This window comes from Musca vetustissima, unplaced genomic scaffold (assembly GCF_032173495.1).
Source record: "Musca vetustissima isolate MV318-11 ecotype Yass unplaced genomic scaffold, APGP_CSIRO_Mvet_v1 utg2180, whole genome shotgun sequence".
In the NCBI taxonomy this organism is placed as follows: domain Eukaryota; kingdom Metazoa; phylum Arthropoda; class Insecta; order Diptera; family Muscidae; genus Musca; species Musca vetustissima.
This window is the reverse complement of record NW_026887089.1, coordinates 1139499-1161896: the sequence shown is the minus strand read 5'-3', so window position 1 is coordinate 1161896 and position 22398 is coordinate 1139499. Positions and strand designations below refer to the sequence as shown.

Sequence of the window (22398 nt, the reverse complement as noted above, 5' to 3'; positions counted from 1 at the left end):
AGTGACAGCACATATGTAAAATACATATCGTGTAAAAACACCATTATTTTGGCGCAAATCAAATGCTTTCTTGAATCAGATGTTTATTTGCTTAATCTTACTAAATGTTGTCTGTTTACTTTTCTCAGTATTATCGCAAAAGAGAGTAAAAAGGGCTTACTCTCTGGACTAGAACTTACTGAATAAATGTTACTGGAAAAGTAACCAGACAAACCTAATATTGGACTTCTTATACTTCTAGGAATTCTGTGTTCTTAGTGAAGTCCCTTACACTTTTCCATTCACACCCCCCATAGGTCGGTTAGGTCATGGATAGTGTTATTTCCCAAGCATTTGCAGTTTCATAGGAAATGTTCCAGCGTTTCGTTGTCTTCCTCATACGCTCTATACCAGCTGCAGTTATAGAATTAACTTGCTTGTTTACTATCCGTCATTATATGTATTGTATCCTGACCAGAGTCCAAACTTAACCAGTTTAAGCATATCCGCATGTAGGACCGTTATCTTATCTTGCATGCGAAGTGAAATTTTTGTTCTCGTCCCAGTTCCGATTTTCTAACTAGCCGGGAGCCATTTGTGTAACAACAGTTGCCAGAGGGCATTTGTGCAAGTGGTCCGACTCAAAACTTTTGATTGAGGATCTGATATCAATTGGGTATATGCTCCAGATAATTGATTCATCTTTGTTGTGAGCTTAGCGATATCCGTACTTCCTGTACCATCTTATCATCACACTCCGGCATTCTTAGATGGTTATGTTTGTCTTACTTTCGTGTTCAGACTCGGTATGTGATTTAGTTTCTAGTTTTAGCTCGCGGCTTTGCCGATATATTTAGCTATACCAAAACGTAAACAGATACATCGGATTATAAATTTTAAAAAACCTTCGAGTAGTAGCAATCTATGATCAAAGTATACGGACATGTTTAGAAAAGTACCTGCGTATAATGACTATAGGTTAATTGTATAATTGTACCGGGCGATTGTTGTAAACGATAATCTACACCAAATACAAATTTCAGCAATTTTTAATGGAGACTGGTTTTAAATCTCAAACCCCCAAAACGTGAACCGATATTGAAAACGCATGGTAGGGAGGGACATGTGTATGAATTCCTTGAAATACTGCAATTTAAAGGGCAAATTTATATGAGATTATCCCTGGAGACTATACCTAAAACGGGACCAATATTGATTACATTGTGTAGAAATTACCGAACATTTGGAGTTATCATTATTTAGGTGCTGTGTTTAATTGGGGACCGATATAGATCAGTTTCAAACTTGAAACTTTTGCATCCTTCACGCTAAATATTAAAAATACCAAACTTCCGTAGAGATCATTATATGGGGGCTAGACCTATATAGTTCGTTCTCGAACCTGATGTTCTAGTTTTTTTATCTCAATATCCTCCGAAGGTAAAATGATTACAACTGATGGCTAAATTGTCAAAGTAGTCGAAGAATTCTATAATGTGTAGGGTATAAAGTATATGGGTACCAGCCTAAAACGCTGAATAAATCGGTTAACTGTTAATATAAAAAGGGAAAATTGAGTACTTTTGGGGGCTAACCAAAAAAATTACATATATTTATAATTTTCACTGTGGAGTACAGTTATATGGGAGCTATGACTAAACCTGGACAGATATAGCTCATCTTCGAACTTAACCTGCCTGCAAACGAAAGAAAACTCTGTGCAAAATTTTGACGATTTATTACAATTCCTCTAGAGTCTGGAGTGATTACAACAGACAGGCGTGAAGAAGGGAAAATCGTCATAGAATTTTATTCTGCTCCCGAATATATCTACTTTATAGCGTCGAAAACGATTATTTCGACCCTATGCTGGAGGGTATAAAAATATTTCTTGGGCTCCGTTGGAACATAGCATATATGTATTTGCAATGAGATACAGTGTTGTATTTTTGTTTTTAGCACAACAGCGACATCTTTTGTTTATGCATCCAAACTATTTTGGTTGCATTGCTAGTACCCGGATCTTGGCAACCCTTGCATAAATTTTTGTTTGTCATATTAAAATCTTTTTTTGTTGAGTACAGAGACGACCATTACTAAAGAATTTTTATTGCTGATTGTTATTTAAAACGAAAACGCTGCAACAAACAGAACTGTCGAGTGCGTTGTTGTTTTTTTGTGCTGTTCAGAAAAAAAGAAAGGAAGAAATAAAAAAACAGTTGAAGTGAAAAAACCAATAATTATTGTAACAAAAAAAGAAATAGAGAGCACAATTCGGTTAAACACTCCTCCAATAATTTAATTACGCATTAACAAAAAAGATAAAAAAACGCAAAGTTAATTCCCTGTTGAATTGTGAAATTAGCTGTTTTTCCCTCGTCTAGAAGAACAAAAGAAGGAAGTTCTCGTCAAAGTTTTGGTGAATTTTCACAAATTACATATTTGAACAACAACAAAAACAACTGAAAAATGTTTTATAAAACCTCCATTTTCCTGCTGCTATCAACGGCCTGCTTGTTAACAGGTAATTTAATAATAATGCAATAACACCAAGTTTGTTTCTAATTCTAGAATCTGGAGACGAATTGCAAACAAAATGCTATTCGTTCGGTCTATTGCACTTGTCGTCGTTAGCAGTTCTTTGTCAGTCATCCAGCTTAGTCAGTCAGTTTTTTCTATTGCTGTTAATTATCAAATTTACCTCTTCCATCTTGTTGTGTGACGGCGGTGTTGTTGTTGAACGTCATTCGGGATTTCTAATATTTTCGCTTTGTATGCCTCTTCTTTCATATTTACTTGCTTGCAATGTAACAACAAGCAAATAGAGGTGGAAACAATTTCTTTAATTATGGAAATATATGTAACCTTAAATACCTAACAACAACAACTACAGCAACAAAGCCAATGATGATGAATCAGCTGATCGTTTGGTGTTTCTTGTGTTGAATAGAAATGGGGGAATAACCTTTAAAACGAAGCTTTTGAATTTTATTCCCCTCAGATTTTCGTTCCAAAAGGATAAAAGGGAACAAGTCAAGTTGAGGGGCTCCACTCGTATAGCTTTGAAATTTGTACTGTAAGTAGTCCTCGTTGAGCTGATTACAGTGATACTTCCCGAGGAGATATGGACGTTAAAAGTTCGGAGCATACTTTGTTTAAAATAGACGTTTTCCTACTGCCACCAAGGTAATACCATCATTATGACGTCAACGTTTCCTAAAGAGTGGAAAAAATAAAAAATTAACCCAATCCGGAGGGCTCCAATCCAGCTTTCAAAGTCATCGAAGCACGTCTATGCTACTAGTGGGCTTAACTGACTCTATAAGGAGAAACCTTTCTGAGAATAACGTTTCAATAAAAAAACCTTCGATAGGATTGACTATAAAATTTTAACAAGAAAATTAATAAATTTCTATGGCTTCAGCACAGACGCCTGTAAATTAATATATTCATATTTAACTGAAAGATATCAATGTATTTCTTTGAATTGTATTCTCGTTGATTTATTGCTTGTTAATGGCGGTGTCCGATCTTGGGCCTAATGCTTTTCATTATGTTTTCAAACGATTTATTCAAAAATATTCGTCCGTGTTGTTCTCCGTATTCATATGCAGATGATATACACTGTTATTTAAAGCATTTATAGACAATCCCGATGCCCTTATAGCATAATGTAACTGGGTTATGAACCTGCTACATGAATGGATGAATTCCAACCTGTTAATTGTTAATCCTACGAAAACACACGCTTTGGTTTATCCCATTTATGCTAACTCTAATTTGTCTCTGATTTATAATTGTCAAGTTATTAATATCGTCAGTAGCATAATTATTGATGATAATTGATGCCTATATCGACAATGTTGTCACCCACACGCATTTAACATCTAATTATGTCTCACATATTATACTGTATTGAAATTTTCTCCCGCACAACTAAAATGAATATGAAAAGAATCAAAATGTTGATTTACCGAGTGGTTCGTTATATTTATTCACTTAAAAGGCTTGACCAAGCAGCACATATAAAAAAAATAAAACCAATGAAAACCTCGCCTCTTGTGCTGAGGAACTTCTTCAACTTCATCGCTAAAATCCTTGGGACAACATACTTCCAACCCTATTAGAGTCGTCTCGGTCATACCCATTGTGAATTCCTCCGATTCGATGTCAACTGTTGACTTAGTTGGATCATACAGCTGACCAGCGAATCGGAATTGAAGGAAAGAGGGTTTTCTGATTTGCTCGGCAACATCTCAAGAATATAAATTTCCGAATATTACAATTAAAAAATATTTTACGACGGTTATATATAGAAAGAGATCCCTTGAGATGGCGCCATAACCTCTCAATTGTGTTGGTATGCTGTCCCAATTCAGGATCAACAAAATTTTTTTTCATTTATTTCAATTTTAACATGTATAACGAAGCCTTTAGGCCAATAAATGTAATACATTATGCAAAACAGTATGATTTAACTACTCAAACCAATTTAGACAAAAGTGTGTTTAGCCCCCCTCCGTCAAATTATCATAAGCCTAAAAAAATAATATTAATAATTACTTTTCATTTATCTCCAAAGACTCTCCTTCCAATAATCTGACACTGTAACAGATCCAGGCCGAATGTACTTTTTAATAATTGGAATAAGTGTGTCTCGACCTATTTCCTTCACAGGAACAATAAACTGCCCTCTTACTGTCCCTCTTTACCCCACTAAATATCCATTGTCCTTCCACAATCTAAGATTTCTCTATTTCGACGGTTACTCAAGGGATCCCTTGAGGTGTGCGCCATAACCCCTAAATTGTGTTGGTATGTTGTCCCAATTCAGGATCAACAAAACAAACTTTTCAATCATCTCTCAAGACTGACTTTCCAATAGTGCGAAACTATAACAGATCCAGGCTGAATATACCTTTTAATAATTTGATAATGTTACTGTGTAATCATACGGCCTTAACTGCAACGTATGTCCCTTCGGACATTTCAAAATACCAAACGGATGGGCACCAATTTGCTAATTTTGTTGTTCTCCTCCTACCAATATGTAATATAGATTTAATTATCGGAGTTAGGCCCCATTATTATGTAATTTTATTTTCATTTATCAATCTCATTAAATGTAATTTGTATTTCGAGTTCTCATTGAGACGAACTCTTCCTCCCCAAAAATTATCAATATTGATCCTTTTTTTAGAGTAGCAACAGCAACTGATAATAGCTCCCATATGTCGCCACATTAGGGCTTTTTGACCTATTTTTTCTATCGAAATGACTTTAATTTGGTATTTTGGGTTCTCATTGGGTTACAAATCTTCAATATTGGTCCATTTATTAGGGTAGTCCCCATATAACTGTACCATCCAAATTATAATAATTTGAGGAGTTTGAGAGCCAGCAAATTTGTATTTTGGATTCACATTAGATGGAAAATTCCCTACAGAAAATAAATGCCCATATTTCTGGACCTGGCATAAAAATACCCTAATTCTGGCATATCCTGGCATAAAAATACCCTAACATGAGATGCACATTCAAAATACCTACAATCGATCGGTGCTACAGATTGTAGGTATTTTGAATGTGCATCTCATGTTGGTAGTGCGTATAAACATTATAAAAAATACTTTTTAGACTCAGTGACCCAGCTGACGCTTTATTAATTATCAAATTTTTGAAATGGCGGAAGTTTCTAATGTTGTTAGTTTCCATTTAACCTAGCTTTTACTTTTATTTTAAAAATCATCTAGTTTTTTGTCACGTTTTACATTTTGGGTTTTGCATAAAAAATTGAATATGAAATCTAAATTGTAATATTTTGTTGGATATTGCCCGATTTTTTTAATAACAAAAAATTGCCAACAAGACCAATACCAATGCTGTTTTTTTTACAGCCCCCAGATTGTTGTGATTATTATTCGCTTCTTTCTATTTGTGTTTGTTTTTTCTTTTGACCAAATTATTTTTGTTGTTCATTTCTATTTGTTGTTGCATTTTTTTTCTCCTCCAAATAATCAACAAAGTGTGTTATTCGTCTCAACTCTTCTAAACACTTCTCCGACAAACAATAACAAATAAAATAAGAAGAAGAATATAAAAAATAAATGAAATAAAAAACAAACACACATATAAACTATTGATGTTTGCAAAATAATGACAAAAAATTAATAAAACGACAACAACAACAATATTTCCAGTTATTTATTTATATAATTTTTGCATGTTTGTCATAATAATTTCTGTGTTATTGTTTTTATACAAAATCAAAAAAAAAAATGTTTGTTTTTTCTACAGGTCAATTAGTGGGGAATACTTTCTCGTTCAGAGTTGTTTCTGTTTCAACTAAAAAAACAAAAATTTTTAACTCGATTGTATGCATTTTGAGAATTAAATTTTTATACTCAATAATAAAGAGGAAGGGTATACATTTTGTATACCAATTTCAACACCTAACTATATTGGCTTTTTGATTGTCATTGCCTAGAAGTGGCAATGCATGGACAAGAACTTAACCCTTTACCACACTGTGGTACAGGGTATTATATATATATGTTTGAGGAGTTTGTAACTGGCAAAAGGAAACGTGATTCTATGCATATTCTCATGGTTCCTTTTGAGACCTGACAGAGGCAATGAGCCACTAGTCCAGGATTCCCTACTAGGAAACTCTATTCTGATGTCATTAAAATCTCTATGAGAGGGGGCATAATGTGAGTACTCCTCCTCATATAACTGTGCCCTTTAAATTGTAATATTTTGGGGATGTCCCATCCTACCTTGCGTCGTCAATATCGGTCCACTTTTTGGGGCTTTTACGAAAAATCTCCATTAAAAATAGCTGAGATTGGACGTTCCCTATATTTTTATTTCAAGTACCTGTCAATTCATTTATGGTGGAGGGCCAAAGTCAAAACATTTTAACTTTTTTTTTTAATTTATCTTAAAGGAAGTTAATAAAAACTTTCCATTTTACAAAATATTGGAAATAAATTTGGAATAATGATTTACTTTGCACTCTTTTTCAGAGCTGTTGATATTATTTAGCCTTCGCGTGGAATGTAATATATTATATATATTTATATATATTAAGACCATAAATGAAACAATTATAACTGTGATTATATGTACATATGTATTTCAGTACAACATCAATAAAAAAAATAAACATGTACTACTGATGCCATTTAAAACAAACTTTTGTCTGCCCATGTATTCTGTTGGCTTATCAGTCATCTTGCTCCATGTTCCCAATGTGTGTGTAATTGTTGGTTTTATTACTCGATGTGTGTGGAGAAATCAAAAAGAATTAAAAATTATTATTCATTAAATGCAAACAAAAAACTATGGAAAGTTTTTTATATACAAAAGAGAGCGCGGAGCGGGGAAACAAACGTCATTGGCCAGAACTCAAAACAAAGATTTGAATTACATAAAAAACAATATGAGTGATAATATTGATTGGAACACTCCACTATGGTATGGCAGTTTGCAACAAATGATGGCGATGTGTTTTCGGCATTTGTTTTGGTTTTGTTTGTTGGTTTTATTTTATTTACTACTTTAATGGTCATCAATGGTGGTGTCTATTAAAAAAACCCCTAGCCACCCGTCTATATTCAAATCACTTCGCATTGTTTTAATGCGAACTATGCAGATATTTATTGGTCAATTAACTATGCATGCTGAAAACATAAAAATTCTGCCTTACGAATGCACTGGGTATACATATAAAACTCCTAGTAATAATTTTTAAAACACCCTAACGAACCTATGTTTGTTAGACTGGACACCACCATCATTTGTTTTTGAAAACTTATTTGATTTTCAAAAATCACACACACTCACAATCTGGGTGCATTGTGTAGTTTAATGACTAATTGTATTCCATGACCAATGACCACACAATAGGCCCTTATCAATTTTTGGATAATTGTAAAAAAATACGCCTACTATTATTTTTAATTCTGCCCAAAAGTATACAGGTTCAGGGTATATTGTTATATATTCTTTATTTTTTTTTGTGTATATATATGTGTGTGTGTATCCGTTTTTTCTCTTTTTAATAAATGGCAAACGAAAATGCCATAACCACAGTTAACTAACCTTTGTAAAGAGCAAAGTTATGACATTGCCCTTTGTTTTATTTTTTTCCTGCATGATTCATATTAACATTTTGTAGCTACCTGCAAATGTATTCTTGAACTATGAATGTATTTTTATTATTTGCTATTGTGGTAGTCTGTCGTAAGCAGCTGCATTTTGTGGTTTTACTGGTATGATATCAAATAACATTTAAAATTTTATTTTTTTCCGAATCCAAGCAGATTTGAAAAATGCGCGATTAAGGAGGGAATGAATTTTTTTCGGAAAGTATAGATTATTGTGTACGAATATTTTCAATTTGTAAATATATACAAAATCAGTTTTTAATGCCAATTTAATTTTTTGCAGTTTTTTTGCTATTAAGACATACAATCTAGGAGGATAGGTAGTTTTATTTAGAAGAGCATAGGCATTTTCGAAATTTCGTCGGCTGCGAAAATTCCTTCTTAATTTTATAATATCTTTTGTTGAGCTTTCTATGTTTGTGCCCAAGATGACTAATTTTGACCAAAAATAGCGTTGCTTTGTGTTCATTAAAAGTATCGTAATTGATGACGAATTGTGGAATTATGGTTATGAGGTTAAAACCAAAGCACCAGCAACTCAATCCAAGCTGTGGATTTCTATGGAATGTGATGGTTCTACAGTATCAGGCTATAGTTCCAAAAATCTCAAAAATACTCAAAAATCCTGTGGTCATATATACTTATTCTCCATACTAAAATAGATTGTTGGTTACACCCTAGACAACTATGCTGTAATGGCATTATAGCTTTATGCGGCCCATAGAGTTTGTAACGTCACGAAATACTGGTCCTAAACCCACGTTTTAGTGTATGGAGCATAAGTATTTTATACCGCATTTTAGATTTTTTTGCCATAATTAGAGCAGTGGATTTATGAAATAAATATCACATATAAAGGTTTCGATTCTGCAAGAAAAAAGTTTAATTTAGTAGTGTGGATCGAAAACGTAGGTTAACTTTGTTTAAAGTTGAATTAAGCAAATTATTTTTGAGCAGGTTTTGTAGAGTTATGGTCACTAATTACAAATGTGAAATCACATTTTTAAAATCAGAATAGCATGGAATCGTATTTTTATGTATTATGGTCTTAAAATTATGGCATACCTAAAATACATTTAAAATATAGCCAATTTAGTTGATAAACGTGCTCAAAATCCCATACTACGAAATAATGGGGAGTCCGTTTATGTGAGTTCTACCCCGGAACTTCAGTCATTATTGCTAGTTTTTGGTACAAATATTTTACACGCTATGAGAACTCAAAATACCAAATTCCAGGCAATTTGATTGTAATCTGTAATCTGCCAGCCATTTCGGTCTATAGGCTTGAGTGTGTGATTTTGCCTACAGTATTATAGGTTTCTATTATACTATTGGGCAAAAACTTTTGATTTAGTTGTGAAATAGATTCCAGTATGCCGATTAGCGTTTTGTTGAAACTTCTCGATCTAGGACACACAATGATGGTGTGGAGATATCAAGTTTTTCTCATAATACACTTTTTTCAAAATATTAATTCAGATTGCATTCTTTATCTTATTTCTTGTCATCATTCAAAATATTCCAAAAACAATGGTCTGTTTACCTATTAAACCATTTTTGTTTTGGTCACGATAATCTATCTAATCTTATCATTTAGAAGAGTGTACCTTACCTATCGGATTTACATACTACATGATTTTATTAAAAATGAAACAAAGAACAAGGAAAATAACAACAACATGATGGATGCTAGATTAGAGACATAGCAAGACGTCAAATAAAATCGTGAGCACAATGAGCGATGCATAAGTCATGTCTGTGGATTAGAATTTTTGAAATTTATTAACATATCTAACTTGATATTGTACAAAGCCTATATCTTTTGATAGGTGTCTGTTTTATTAAACTATAATAGCTACACATTTTTTTCCTCTCATTTATCGACGACTCATTCTGTTCTATACACTATTTATTTGTTTTAAGATCACGGTTTACAAAATAATTACTTTGACACGTCATCAATGATGATGCATAGAATGACTCTCTATTTGGAAGATAAATATCAAACTAATATGATTGACGATTGCGATTTATTTCTGCAGATTACAATATAACAAAATAAATAAAGCAATCGATGTAACTGATTATTTATTTTCTTATATACAATTAAATAGGCAGAGAGCTCTTCATCTTTTTATAAACTGATACCACCACATAACTAGAACAATCTGGACGATAGGACTTTTGAAAGTGTAGATAAGTGTTTATATTCATATTTAAACAGCTAACTACATTACGATATGTATATTTACTGTAGTGTTCTTTATCCATACATCTACATACCGGCTAAATCAACACTTTGTCTCGTTATAAGTAAATATGTAAATAAATATACGATGACTTAAGATAATAAAGAAAAATGGAAGTGAACAAACACACTTTGGTCCAATTAAGATAATTTAATTTTGATCAAAGTGCCCAGCAGGGGTGGGGTGAGATTATATGAATGTTTGCATATCAAGTGATGATTGTTGGGTCTCTGACACCGTTGATGAAATCAAAATATGAAAGTAATGATAAAAGTTTGAATATATGTTCATATTTTTTTGTATCTCATGCTTACAAAATACATTGGTAATATTCGGTCCACATTTTGGTATAGCCAACATATATAAACCGATTTCAACTAAACTTAATCTAGAGATCTAGCGTACAAAGTGTGATGCAGCAAGAGTCTCCTGATTGTACATGTGTAAACTTCAAGGTAAAATTTTTGTTTTAATTCAACAGCAGAGGTTTTGGTATCATCTCTAACAGTTCTTAAAACTCTTTTTTCATCAAATCGACAGATATTTCTTTTTTGTCGACGCGTTTCTGGTTTGGAAGTCCATTTTATGGCGTTACGCTATTTTAGACTAAATTCAATACCCTCTGCCTACTTTCGTATTAATCGAATAAACATAGGCTCTTCAGTGCATCATTCGCATAAAATCGCTGGGAAATATATAGGGGAGACTGGGGGCCGTTCGGCACTTTTTTAGAGCTCTTTATCTTATTCAACGACAAAAAACTTTATGGCCTTTGATACTTTATTGTCCTCTGATACTTAATTATAAAAAAACTAGAACCAAAGAAATATGATAAATTAGTATTAGTTAAAAATTTTACAGATTTGTAAAAAAGTCAAATTCGCCGAATAAGCTTCGGCATTTGATGGGTCACATTCGATACCATAGTGATAGCCATCAGTCTGGTTGAAATTCAAATCCTCTAAATTTCCATTTTGTTTTAATATGCTACTCAATGTTTGACTTATAAGGCTATATTTTCTAGCGGCGGGCGTTGACGTCTCAGGGCCACACACACAATCAAAAACCAGTAAGGACAGTTCAAAAGTCGGACGGGGCCGACTATATGATATCCAAAGTGGGGTACGTGCAAGACATGTTAATATCTACAATATCCTTTAGATAGAACGGTCATAGAATCTTTGGAGGACCATCGAGATGAAATCGGCCAAAATTAATGCGCTATCTAGATAAATATTTGAACCAATTGAAAACCCCCATACACATACCATTCTGAAATCAATGAAAAATTGCATGTCAAACGGACAGACTTGGATTCTTTGGTGTATGAAATTATGCATGGGAGCTATATATAAACACATGGACCTAATTGAGTAACCGTTGCATACACTATTTGTTCTTTTGTAATCACTATATTCAATTTAATATCCTCTGCCAAATTTCGTGTAACCACCTTTTACATATATATATATATATATTTTACATATATATATATATATTCGAACGAAAATTTATGTAAAACCTAGGAGCTATATCTAGATCTGAACCGAATTAAAAAGACTTCGCAGACATCAGTCTGAATCTAATGCAATACTCTGTGCAAAATTTTGTCCCAATCGGACAAATATTAGGAGTTTGGTGTAGAAAAAATCGGACGAAACTATATATGGTAGCTATGTCCAAATCTGAACCGATTTTAACAAATCTTCGCAGACATCAGTCTGCACCGAATTAAGTACTTTGTGCGGAATTTTGTCCCAATTGGACAAATATTGGGAGTTTGGTGCATCATTCACATAAAATCGGACGAAACTATATATGGGAGATATATCTAAATCTGAACCGATTTTAAAAAAAAAACTTCGCAGACATCAATCTGAATATGATTCAGTACTCTATGCAAAATTTAGTCTCAATTGGACAAATATTGGGAGTTTGGTGCATCATTTACATAAAAGAAACTATATATGGGAGCAATTTCAATAGGGTTCGTCCTTGGGCCAAATAAGTGAACTGTGCCAAATTTCATCCAAATCGGACCATAAGTGCGACCTGTACATTGTTAACAAAAATACATGGGCGGACGGACGGACAGACGGACATGCGTAAATCGACTCGGAAAGTGATTCTATGCATATTCTTAAAAGGAACCATGGGTCTATCTCGATTCCTTTTGCCTGTTACAAACATATGCACAAAGACATAATACCCTGTACCACTGTGTGGTGAAGGGTATAATAACTTTTTTCTATCACATTATCATCAATACAAGCACGTTTGGTTTCATATATGTAAATTCGAACCATATCAAAGGATTATTTTTAAAGACAAACTCAAAAACATTTTAAGGAAATAATATAGCACTCTCTGTAAATGACAGATACACAATTCAAAAATACAAGTCGTCATTATTCTTAAGTATAACCATGAAACTATAATCAGGAATTTTATATATATGCCGAATTTAGTTAAAAAAATTAGTTTTTTGTATAACTAATAAAAGTCTGTCTAATGAGCTCTAGCCGAGGTTTGCATTGCTTTTCGATATCACTTCTAATAAAACACATACGATTGTCGTCTGGAGCTTATTTAATTTTGAAATGAAAACAAAACAAAAAATAAAGTAAAAAGAAAAAAACAATACATATTTAAATTATACAACTGCGGCTGCGGTGATATCGTATTGCAATTGAAATTAATTGCCAATATTTTGGTTTGAAATTACAGTTATTGTTTTTGTTATTATTATTATATGATATACATATTTTGTTGTTTTTGTTATATTTATATAAAGTTTCCTTATTTGGCACTTGGCAACCAGTAGTGATTTTTTTTTCGGTTTCTTTTTGTGACTATTACTGAATACTGTTGTTTTTTTACGCGATTAAACTTCATTATGCATGCATCATCAACAAATAATCGCCATTAAAACAAAACAAATGGTTATGTGAGTGTGTGTGCAATAATCAACCGCCCTTTTCAAGAGGAAGAGGAGGAGGAAGTCGAATAATGATTCACATTTGCTTAAATGCAATTTGTTTTACAGAATATAAACAAAGATAAATTTTGAAATCGCAAAACAACACAACTCTCCCCTTGTTTGGTTTTGTTAAAATTTTATTTTTTTAATGGACTTCTTTGTTTTTCGGAATTATCTGAATATGTTTATTTTTTTTAATAATTGTTTTTAATTTATTTTGGGATTTTTTAGTGTAATCTTCACACGATTCCAAAACAATGTTTCCTTTTCCAGTATTACTTTTTTCATTTCAATAATTTTTCGCTTATCAATTTTGAATGACAAATTATTTTTAATTTGTATAAGTTATTGCATTTTATAATTTTTATTCTCAATGTTTATTTGGAAATTATCAGTTTTAATATATAGACTATTGCAATGACCTAAGTGGCGGCGTCTAAAAGAAAAAGGGCAGCCGAGTTGTTTATTTTCAATATTACTTAGAAATATGTGAATCAATACAGCATGATTTGAAAAGTATGAATCAATAATATAATCCGTTTCGCAATTATAACAATCATTGAGCGAATAACAATTGGGTTGTTAAAAATTTCTCTGCAAAATTTGGCTCTGCTTCTAATTTAAAAATGCTGCGTTATGAGTCCATGGTGAGGATAAGGGGGTTATGTGAGGTTAAGTTAAAAAGGGGTATCACATGATGTGGTCAATTACTGCATGACGGAATGATATCCTCCATGCCATCAATTCGCCCCCAATTGGTGCAAAACGCCATCTAGATCTCAAATGTGTCAAAACCACTCCGAGACAAACTCGGTCCTGCTGCTTTTTTGCTATCGCTAGCGGGTGTTATCCGAGAATTGTATTTTCGAACTATTTCTTTAACTGTACCAGTGTGAATAAAATTCAATCCTTTATAATTCTATTAGTATACCTCTTTAGATCACGAAGATTCTTTCTGATATGGCTGTCTTTTACTCGAAATTGACCCATTCTTTGTTCTATTTTCTCTCTGTTAAATTTCATAATAAAATATTTTTCATTTTCCATTAATAATCAATTTTTTTCTTTTTATTTTCTAGCGGCTCAAATGAGCGTCAATTTGAGCAAAGCTGAAGTACCTTCTACAACAATTTTACCTGAGAAGCATACAACAAAAAGCACCACAAGCACTACAACAACTACCACCACCACAACAACAACTACAGAAGCACCCACAACTACTCCGGCCCCAACAACAACTACAACAACAGCCGCTCCCACAACCACTACAAGTGCACCCGATACAACAACACCAGCACCAGTTCCGACCACCACAGTTAAACCAGTACCACCCAAACCCTATCCCGAACCCGAGGTGGCAACATGGAATGCATCATGCATTATGGTTAAAATGGCAGTACAATTGAATTTCACTTATGAAACCAAAGGTAAGTAAGATTATATTTTTTCTCAATTGATTCTATCTGAAAATTTTTTTTCCAGATAATAAAATGGTTTATGGCTTATATAACATTCCCAAGGATGCCGCTGTTGATCATGTTGACTGTGATAAGAATACCACACAATCTATGCAAATTAATTGGGGACCCGCCACTGCTCAACACATTATGGTAATGAATTTCGAACGTGCTAATGGCTCGACCAACATGACCATGATGATGTTTACATTGCCATTGTTGAATACCACTTTCCCAGATGCTAAAGGTAAGATGATTTTTTGGCGAGATGGAGAAGAAGAAAATATAAAAATTTTGAAGAGGATTTTGCAATCTTCAGCGATATATGACATAATAATTTCCGTCGATATATACTTATAGAGACTCACATAGAGTATACATTTTTGAAACCTTTAAGGTGCTAGTCTGTCAAAGCGATACTGAATTGTTAACACTGAAATAGTCTGCCAAAGATTTCCACAAATCCGTCCGATTCTGTAAATTAATGAAGAAACAATGGTAATAACGTGAGATCTTTCTAGTTGATTAACTTCAAGACTTTAGACTTTGAGGTCTCCGCGATGTTGAAGTATAGTTACTTGTTCTGTTTTAGTCAATTTGAGATTTTTTATTTTATATTTTCCCAATAGAGGAGAAAGGAACCAAACTGAATTCAACGGCTTCACTCTGTATTCATTAAGAGCTGCGGCAACTGCATCAGTATAACTGCTATTTAGACCTACTCGATATGCGAATTGAATAGAGGCTCCTTTTATGTCGCTGAACTCTCTCTTTAGGGCAAAAGCATATCCTTCCTGACACGCCTGGCTATGCTGACTTCGTAACCTCATGAAGATGGTCCACTGGTGTCATAAGCAGTTTTCAGATCGTCGTTCTTACAGGTCTGAATACATCTCCATTGCGTAGCACTAGTATTCGCACACCACACTGGTACCACATAGCTAGCCTATTGTTTTTTATGAGGTACAAATTTTCCTTATCTGCGCCCTAAGTACTGCCAGTAAGCGTCTTGAGGACCTTATCGCAAATAGCTGTGATTTGCGAGGATGTTTTGAAAATGCTGCCAAATGTGACCGATAATTGTATGCCCCTCGACCTGTACATCTAGTGACATTCTCATCTTCATAGTCCATGTGGTGAACAATGTGACCGAAGATTTCGTGGTGAATACTTGCATATTCCTCACGTGGAAGGAGGCTGCTAAATCGGTGAGCTAGGCGTTCAACTTAAAACATATTTCCTCAATGATAGGACCCGACCTCATAATCGTACAATCATCTGCATACGTAACGATCTCAATGTTGTTGGTTGACGTGGAATACCGGATTGGTAGAGATTAAACAGTTCCGGAGATATCATTCCACCATGAAAAACTCTCTGCTTCACTCTACAGGATTTTAACTTCTTATTCCGGAACTTTGGTAAAGTAGTCCACTCCAGTCTCGTCCAGCTGCTTTAGCATGGCCATGGAAATTCCGTCAAGGTCAAACGTTTTAGAGGACTTAACGGATGACAACTGCAAAATCACCCATTATAACTGTGGTGGTACTTCTTCGGCGGGTAGAGATCTTATATACGAGGTACTCTTCGCTTTGCGCTGACGATCGCGGATCCGCTCAGCAACCTGCCGGTTAAATAGCTTACACCTAGTGTATTCGACAAGCAGTTATAAATCTAGCGGCTTGAAGCTGCAATTATGTCCCGGAATTTCCTTTCTGCTACCCGTACATCAGAAGGAATTGCAAGTTCTCTGAAGCGCTGGTTGGTGAACTCTCTGAATCCTTGTCTATTGACCGTCCTATGGTTAAGGAAAGTGCGTTCTCAGATGTGATGAAATCGGGGGTCTACTAATGGAGACGATTATGGGGAGGTGGTCTGAGCCAAGAGAAAATGACGGGCTGTCAGTTGACGTCATTTATCAGACCCGGTGACACAATGGTTATGTCTGGTGGGGTCATCCTTATTTACCTGCAGAACGTAGAGCTATAAATTTGCTCTGCCCACACTTTCACCCTCGTGTCATTACCTAGGACGGAATGCCACAACTCATGGTGAGAATTGAAATCTCCTAGTACCAGACGATTATTGCCCTCCAATGGAAATCTAATGTTGGGCAAATAGCGCGGTTCAAAGCTATTACTCGGCGGTATTATCACGATAAGCACATCTCCCTCGACAGCACCACATTTAACTCCTATCCCCACACATTCCATGTTTGGGCCACTAGGCCAATATTGAATGGTAGGCCCCTACATCCACATCTGGTGGCAACCTTCCTCAGAACATTGTAATCAATACAAATGTTTAGGCTACAATTTTCATTGAGATTGGTTACCTGTACCACCGCGACCAAGATATTCTTCCGATTCGTGAAATTGTTTTGAGATTCGAGCCTTATTCATTGTCAATTTTTAAACACTAGGTAGACCAATGGTTGTTTTTGCAATTCGGTTTAAACCAGTACTTTTTACCTTTCTGTGAAGGCGGTTTAGACACGGTTTTATCATTCAAGGCTCTGTTAGACGATTCCAATGACTTTGAAGCCTTCCCATGAAAACAACAAAACCAATATCAGCCCAATAAGGAATTGTTTTTGTATTTTGAATTTGAAGTTAGTTTTTTGCAGCATCTGATGACATAGATTTTATAGAGGTTTTGATGTCGTATAGCCTCCTTACCATTGCAAGGATTTCAACAATTAATCCTAATTTTTTCTCTGCAGATATACAATTGACCGATCAGTGTAGTATGGCCATCTTTAGCTATTTTTATTATTTATTTTATACAAATTTTATTTCATTCTTTTTTCCTTTACAGAAAACCAAACTATTCAGCTAATTCATCGTTCCAACGAATTCAATGCACCATTGAAAATGTCCTATCACTGCACCCGTCCACAATATTTCAATTTGACTGAAACAATTGATTCGCAAGTGATTGGCGTTGCCAAAGTACGTGATGTTCAGGTAGAAGCTTTCCGTGCAGCTGGTGCTACTGGTTTCTCGACCGCTCGTGATTGTGATAGTTCTGAAACATCAGATGTTGCACCAATTGCTGTTGGCATTGCCCTGGGTGCATTGATTTTGATTGTATTGATCTCATATTTGTGTGCTCGTCGTCGTTCTACCTCTCGTGGTTATATGAGCTTCTAAGCAGCAGCAGCGACGGCGTCTGGAGAATGCTGGAGTAGAATATAACAACTTTTATTTCAATTGAAAGATTTTTTCTATCTACTTTTTATTATTATCATCTATCATTTCTCATCAAAACGAAATCGAAAAAATCAGAAAACTTTTGGTTTGGAAATTCTCATATCGTTTAAATGTTGAAAAATGTAATTGAAACCCTGCATTATTTTCCTCTTTTGTTTGTTTTATTTTACAAAATTATTTTTGTTAGTTTTGTTTAATTTCCATTGGATATCAAAATTCATTCCTTTTTATTTGCTTTTTTATTTTTATATATTTAGCAAAAGAAAATATCTGTTAATATTTAAAGAAACACTCATTTAAGTAGCACCTCTCCTTCTCCTTTCTTATTTTAGTTTATTATTATTACTTTTATCCCAATTAGTATTTTTGTCTCTATCATATATTAATATTTTCTTTTATTTTATCCAATCTACACAACTCATATTAATCATTATTTTATTTTTTTGTAGTATTAAATTTCGTTTTATAATTAAAACGCCAATGTGTAAATTTATTTCATTATTTCTTTGTCTTTTTTTTCTAAAAAAATATTTCTTATATCTTCCTGGATATTCTTCGTTATGCCAAAATCTTTATATCGGCTACCGAAAATAGTTAATTATATCATTTTTTTTTAAATTATATTGCCTATAACAAATACAACAATACATAAAAAAACATACATATATAATTTAAAAAAAATATTAATCATATTATCGTGTAAAGCAAAGATATCAATATTTTAAATTGGCCTTAATTTAAAACGAATAAAAACAAAGCAAAAAACCCCAATCATGTATCTTTAAAGAAAGAAAATCGTAATTATTATAAATAAAGTCCTAAACTGGAAAAACATAAACCAAAATGTTTTTTTATTTTTGTAAAAAAATTAACAATGAAAAAAATAATATGAAACTAACCAGAAGTATTAAGGAAGAAGGTGGGAATAGTTTCGATGGCTAAAAAAACAAACCTTTTGGATTCCAGTGTCAATGGGTTCGTAGGCGAAGCTTATCATGCTCGTTGATCCCGCTTTCTCTGCTGGGAAGTTAGGTCTTAATTCGGGTATTCTGAAGCGACAATAGATGAAATTCCTGAACTCTTATAGCCCCTACATAATAGTTCTCCTGATTTTCGGTATTTTATACATGTTTTTCAACCGAAAGGTATCCTTCATATAACGGTAGTCCCAATTTTTGGAATGAGTCAAAAGTGAGAATCAGAAAATGCACAGAGAATTGACGTTCAGAATGTGGTTGATAGCAACTCATACTTAACAACCTTTGTGTATACATTCCCGTCATTAACTCTTAAAAAAATATGCATCATAAGAAAATATGTTGCATACTTTTAGGCGACGAAATCAATTTCATTGTATGTGCTCAACAGCATTCTTCCCTGAAACATTCTACCAAGGAAAACAATATTTATCACTATTGACAGAAAAAGAGTGCCCTAACACTTCTGTGTAATACCAGGAAAAAACCAAGTGGCTAAACGTGACTCGAATACCTTTTGTTTGCAAATATTCACGTAACGTACTCGTAATCGTATAAATTTAAATATCTTAGCATGATATTGGAACATTGTACAGTGTTGAAAGGACGAACATACATACCTGGATAACATAATCAATGTAAAGGAATGAATACTGTCGGAACACTTCGACTGGTTTAATGCAAGAGATAAATTGATTTGGAATGTGTGCAGACATCATGCTATTTAGAAAATTCAATCAAAAACCTATTGTTGTATATTTTTGTGGAATGAAATGGCTTTGGGAATATTCATTAGGTGACATATAAGAGATATAATGTAAGGGATTCAATAGGTAAATCGGGACAGATGATGTAGTTTTGGAAATATTCATTAGACGAAATATTAGAGATAAACAACTTATTCTAGATCCCAAGGGATTACAAAAAAAAAAAAAATTGTTTTTGGATGATGGCAAAAACCACATTTGACGGTTTTTTTTTAATTACTATATATACTATACTTCGTCCTTCCTCAAATCATGCAGACGATAAATTGAAAAATATGTATCTATCATTATTAATGTAATTCTATAATTTTTATACCCTTCACCACACTGTGGTACCGGGTATTATGTCTTTGTGCATATGCTTGTAACAGACAAAAAGAAAAGAGATAGACCCATGGTTCCTTTTGAGAATATGCATAGAATCACTTTCTGAGTTGATTTGTGCATTTTCGTCCGTACGTCTGTCCGTCTGTTGATGTTAAATTGTAAACCGGTCGCATTTATCATTCGACTTGGATGAAATTTGGCGAAAATCTTGCACTAATTATGTTAAAGAAACGGCTGGACCAATTTGATTTAAAATTTCTGTTATTTGTCTGTAATTGAAGTGGAAATGTTTTAATGAAAGAGCATTTTGAGAAAAATCCGCGAAAATGTTACAAAATATATTTTGAAAGATATTAGCATTTTCACACGTTTTATATCGAACCTTTTTGATTTCCATACATTTTATATCGAACCTTTATGATTTCATCTCTTCATAGTTCTTCTTGGACATTAGCATTTTCACACGTTTTATATCGAACCTTTTTGATTTCCATACATTTTATATCGAACCTTTATGATTTCATCTCTTCATAGTTCTTCTTAGACATATTTTGCCTCAATACGAATTTGACAAAATTCCAATATATACGTCAAAAGCCAGCATACTAAAGATGTAAATTGAATTATGTGTGATGGTGTATGTTTGTGGACATGTTTAGATCTTATTTCTGCAAGAATCACAACCCAAAAATGTTTATCACAAAAAAGTATTTTGCTTTTTATTATTTTATTAGAAACAAGTGAAAAAGCGTTAAGATCGACCGGGCCGAACTTTGGATACCCTCCACCATAGATATACTGACAGGTACTTGGAATTAAAATATAGGGAAAATACCAAAAAGTGGACTCATACCGACATTTCTAGAAATCGAGTATGTAAACCATGATACAAATTTCAGAAATTTTTAATGGATAATTATACCCTCAGCCTTTGGCTAATGAGGGTGTATACACTTTGACACGGTGAAAATGAGCCTCATCAAAATATTGGTTCTAGGCCCCATGTTTCATTGGACCAAATTTGTTTTCATCCAAACTTTACCCATCTTATTATTTTTTCCAAACATAGTTCAAGTTCGAAGATGGGGAATATCGGTCCACTCCATCTGGTACCTCCCACAGAGGGGCTATGCCTAAATGCGGGTTATAGTTCATATATAGTTCATTGTCGAACCTTACGTTCTATCCTCCGCAGGTGAAATGATTACAACAGAGTCTTAGAACCAAACCCAAAACACAGAACAAATCAGATAACTATTTTAATATAAACCAGTAAGGAAAGTTAAAAAGTCGGACGGGGCCGACTATATGATACCCTTCACCACTATGAGCTCATGCAAGACATTAATATCTACAATATCCTGTAGATATAGAAATTTCGCATACATCAGTCGGGACCTAATTCAGTACTCTGTGCAAAATTTTGCTTCAATCGGACCAATATTGGGAGTTTGGTGCACAATTTACTTTAAATCGGACGAAACTATATATGGGAGCTATATCTAAATCTGAACCGATTTCAACAAAACTTCGCATTCATCAATGACCTAATTTAGAACGCTGTGCAAAATTTTGTCTCAATCGGATAAATATTGACAGTATGGTGCTCCATTCACATAAAATCGGACGAAACTATATATGTATATAAATCTGAACCGATTCCAACAAAATTTCGCATTCATCACTCGGAACCTAATCTAGTATGCTGTGCAAAATTTTGCTTCAATCGTACCAATATTGGAAGTTTGGTGCACTATTTACATTAAATCAGACGAAACTATACATCGGAGCTATATCTTAATCTGAACCGATTTCAACAAACCTTAGTATATAACTATCTAGACCTAATTCAATCGGACCACAATGCATCAATAAGTTAGAATCGGACGAAAATATATATGGGAGCTATATCTAAATCTGAACCGATTTTCTCCAATTTCAATAGGGTTCGTCCTTGGGCGAATTAAGTCTCCAAATTTCATCCAAATCGGATCATAAATGCGACTTGTATTTTGTTAACAAAAATACATGGACGGACGGACGGACTGACGGATGGACAGACGGACAAGCATAAATCGACTCAGAAAGTGATTCTATTCTCAAAAGGGACCATGGGTCTATCTCGATTATTTTTGCCTGTTACAAACATATGAACAAAGACATAATACCCTGTACTACAGTGTGGTGAAGGGTATAAAAAGGGGGTTATATTGGGATTACGTCAAAAAGTGGGCGAATATTCATATTTTTTTGTGGAGAGATTTGGTACCTATTAA

General features: G+C 33.8%; 1 protein-coding gene across 1 annotated transcript; it reads left to right on the top strand.

Moving 5' to 3' along the window:
- The first annotated feature begins 2412 nt into the window (after positions 1-2412).
- LOC133334652 (lysosome-associated membrane glycoprotein 1-like) lies at positions 2413-18001 on the top strand. The gene is made up of 4 exons (XM_061542983.1): positions 2413-2503; positions 14462-14809; positions 14865-15086; positions 17657-18001. Exons 1-4 carry the CDS (start codon positions 2449-2451, stop codon positions 17989-17991), a joined length of 960 nt encoding a protein of 319 aa, XP_061398967.1. The 5' UTR covers positions 2413-2448; the 3' UTR covers positions 17992-18001.
- The last annotated feature ends 4397 nt before the right edge of the window (positions 18002-22398 follow it).

What these genes read in the sequence shown, in the direction of transcription:
- LOC133334652 (XM_061542983.1), top strand. Translation starts at nt 2,449, where the DNA reads ATGTTTTATAAAACCTCCATTTTCCTGCTGCTATCAACGGCCTGCTTG. An exon ending in TTTCACTTATGAAACCAAAG is followed by an intron (nt 14,810 to 14,864) that starts GTAAGTAAGATT and finishes TTTTTTTTCCAG; the next exon opens with ATAATAAAATGGTTTATGGC. An exon ending in CACTTTCCCAGATGCTAAAG is followed by an intron (nt 15,087 to 17,656) that starts GTAAGATGATTT and finishes TTTCCTTTACAG; the next exon opens with AAAACCAAACTATTCAGCTA.